Consider the following 2,378-nt stretch of genomic DNA (forward strand, 5'->3'; position numbering starts at 1 on the left):
GTGCTAAGCCGCTCTGTCGCTCAACAGCCCCAGCATGCAAGGACCCACCTTCATAGCTTTGCCTTGCGCTCTTCCCCGGAAGTGCTCTCTCCCCATGCCACAGCTCAGGTCCCTCCTCCAGAAAGGTCTCCCTGCAGACCTCCAGGTCCCAAGAAGAGGGGCTTGGACACTCCCTGCTGCCTTCCCTAACAAGGCACTGTTCTGTCGTCTTGTTCAGGTGCTCTGCACACGTGCAAACATGCCGGCAATGCTTTGCTATGCATCCCTTCAAATGTGGAACCCAAATCACCTCTTGTGGGATCGGGGCTGATCTGGCTATTTGGGTCTCTGAAGGAAGAGTTAGAAATGGCGGCACGGTTTTCCCTGGCTCTGTCCCTCCTGGGTGTGCCATCTTGAGACGCAGATACCAGGATGATCAGGTTGAGCATCCATAGGAAGGTCTGATAACTTCCACTTCTGTTGAGATCACTGTCAAAGCCAGCATCAACTGGCAAGTGTAAAGAATGGGCCTTCCTTGAACACAGCCACAGTCTTAGAGCAACCGCAGCTAGTATAAGAGAGCAGAGATGAGCGACCCCTCCAAAGCTCTCCCCAGATTTGCAGATTTGCGAGCAAAATAAATATCAGGAAGTTTTGTTGGCAAAGGCGGGATTGATTATGCTGCTGTGCAAAAGTAGGGCGTGGTCCAACTAACTTAGAGGGACAGTTGGGAGTAGCCTCGGAGACCTGAGCGAACACTAGAGGGAAAGGGCGGGAATGCTGAGCAAGCAGGTGTTGAGCTGGGAGGATGTGTGAACTAAATCCTGGAGACTTGATTTCAAGATCTCAGTCTAGCCTTAAATCATCGTGAACGCAAATTGGCCACGGACACGCCCAGTAGCAGGCTGGCCTCACACTGCTAATCACCCTGTCCTTTTCTCCCCCAACCTGGGATTATGGGTTTTCTAAAGTCCTTACATTCATCCACATTGGATTTCATTAAGGGCTCAAGCCCATTGGCCTCCAGCAAGCTAGGCAAACACTCTCTCGTTGAGGTATTGTCCTAGATCAGTTATTTACACTCAGTGACAGATATGTCCTTGTCGGTTTTCAATTCCAAACAGCCTGTTAAAAAAAAAAAAAAAAAGGTATCCACTTGTATTTCCAAGCTCGACCTCCAATGAAAACCTCAAGTGACACTTTGTTCATTTCCGTTTCAATTTGCTTTGCAAATTAAGAAAATCTCTAGGACCTCGTAGGTGTGGGTGGGACAAGGAGTTCCTGAGATTGTGGTAGGGGGTGAGAAAGAGTTTTCACGTGTTTGTGTATGTATATTGACAAATAAAGGCAATACAAACCGTAAGACGTCTAAGGCTTGATTCCTTCTCTGAACCGCTACCAACAACGACAACAATCTCACACTCAAACATACACACACACATACACAATTAGGCAGGCAGGAGCACTAAAGCCCACTTTTACACTGGTGGGTTCTTGAAGGTGGGGCTGGGTGTGTCTACCACTCCCTAGGACCCTCCCATGCCTGGGCGGGGCTTCCTCGGAAGCCAGGCTTATATAAGGAAGACAGGTCCTCCCACCACTGCTCACAATCAGCAGCCTGTCAACCTGGTAGCATCCACTCTGTCCCAGAGAGTCCACAGAGTGTCTTGCAGAAACCAGACGACAGCTGTTCCTGAACAAAGAACTGTGGAGCCCAGGCCCATAACCTGCCTCGGACCTTGTTGTGCACTGGCAACCGCAAACGAGGGCAAGAGCGCATTGCCACCAACATGCTGAAAATGCCTCCGCGAAGCCCCAGGGTCTACCCGGTGCCCTGCTGGGACCCGCAGCCAGAAGACGCCAACCCTGCCAAGCGCCGCCGCCTCCAGGAGCCTGCCTGCCTCGCCTCGTTGGCACAGCCAGACCTGGAAGCATCCGCCAGGCCAGCCAGCAAAGAGCTCACGTCCACGGTGGTCATTCCCACCGGATGTGCCATGCAACTACGCGTGCAAGGCGTCGACCTGCTGCTGGAGCCCGAACCGACCTCGGTCAGGCGAGTGTCGCTACCTGGACATACCATCATCCTGGTCCCCGAAGGCCTCCAAGCCTCCTCCCAACCTGGGCAGGCTGTGTTCTGGCCCGCCGGCACGCAGGAGGCCCCTGTCCCGGACATGCTCCAGGACCACCACGTCTTTGCCCTCGACCAGGGAATCAATGGTGCCGAGAGGTATGCTCCTGGCTCCATCTGGAGCCTCAAAAGCAGCACGCGCTGGCCTCTACCCAGCCCGCAACTGCAGCCTCTCCCTCCATCTCCTCCTCCAAGTCATCAAGAACAAACCTCTGAGAGTCCTCAGAAGCCTCCACGGCCACCGTGCAAGGCCAAGAGGCGCCTCTTCTAG

The 2,378-nt window shown here is 53.6% G+C and overlaps 1 protein-coding gene across 1 annotated transcript; it reads left to right on the top strand.

Annotated features, from left to right (window-relative positions):
• Positions 1-337: 337 nt before the first annotated feature.
• Positions 338-2,378, top strand: LOC126510638 (proline-rich protein 23A3-like). The gene has a single exon (XM_050157288.1). The coding sequence runs from the start codon at positions 1,770-1,772 to the stop codon at positions 2,376-2,378; it is 609 nt and encodes a 202-aa protein (XP_050013245.1). The 5' UTR covers positions 338-1,769.

The sequence above is a fragment of the Alexandromys fortis genome, unplaced genomic scaffold (genome assembly GCF_014885135.2).
Source record: "Alexandromys fortis isolate MF-2015 unplaced genomic scaffold, M_Fortis_MF-2015_v1.1 scaffold_85, whole genome shotgun sequence".
NCBI lineage: Eukaryota > Metazoa > Chordata > Mammalia > Rodentia > Cricetidae > Alexandromys > Alexandromys fortis.

Coding starts and splice junctions, on each gene's coding strand:
- LOC126510638 (XM_050157288.1), top strand. CDS start 1,770: ATGCTGAAAATGCCTCCGCGAAGCCCCAGGGTCTACCCGGTGCCCTGC.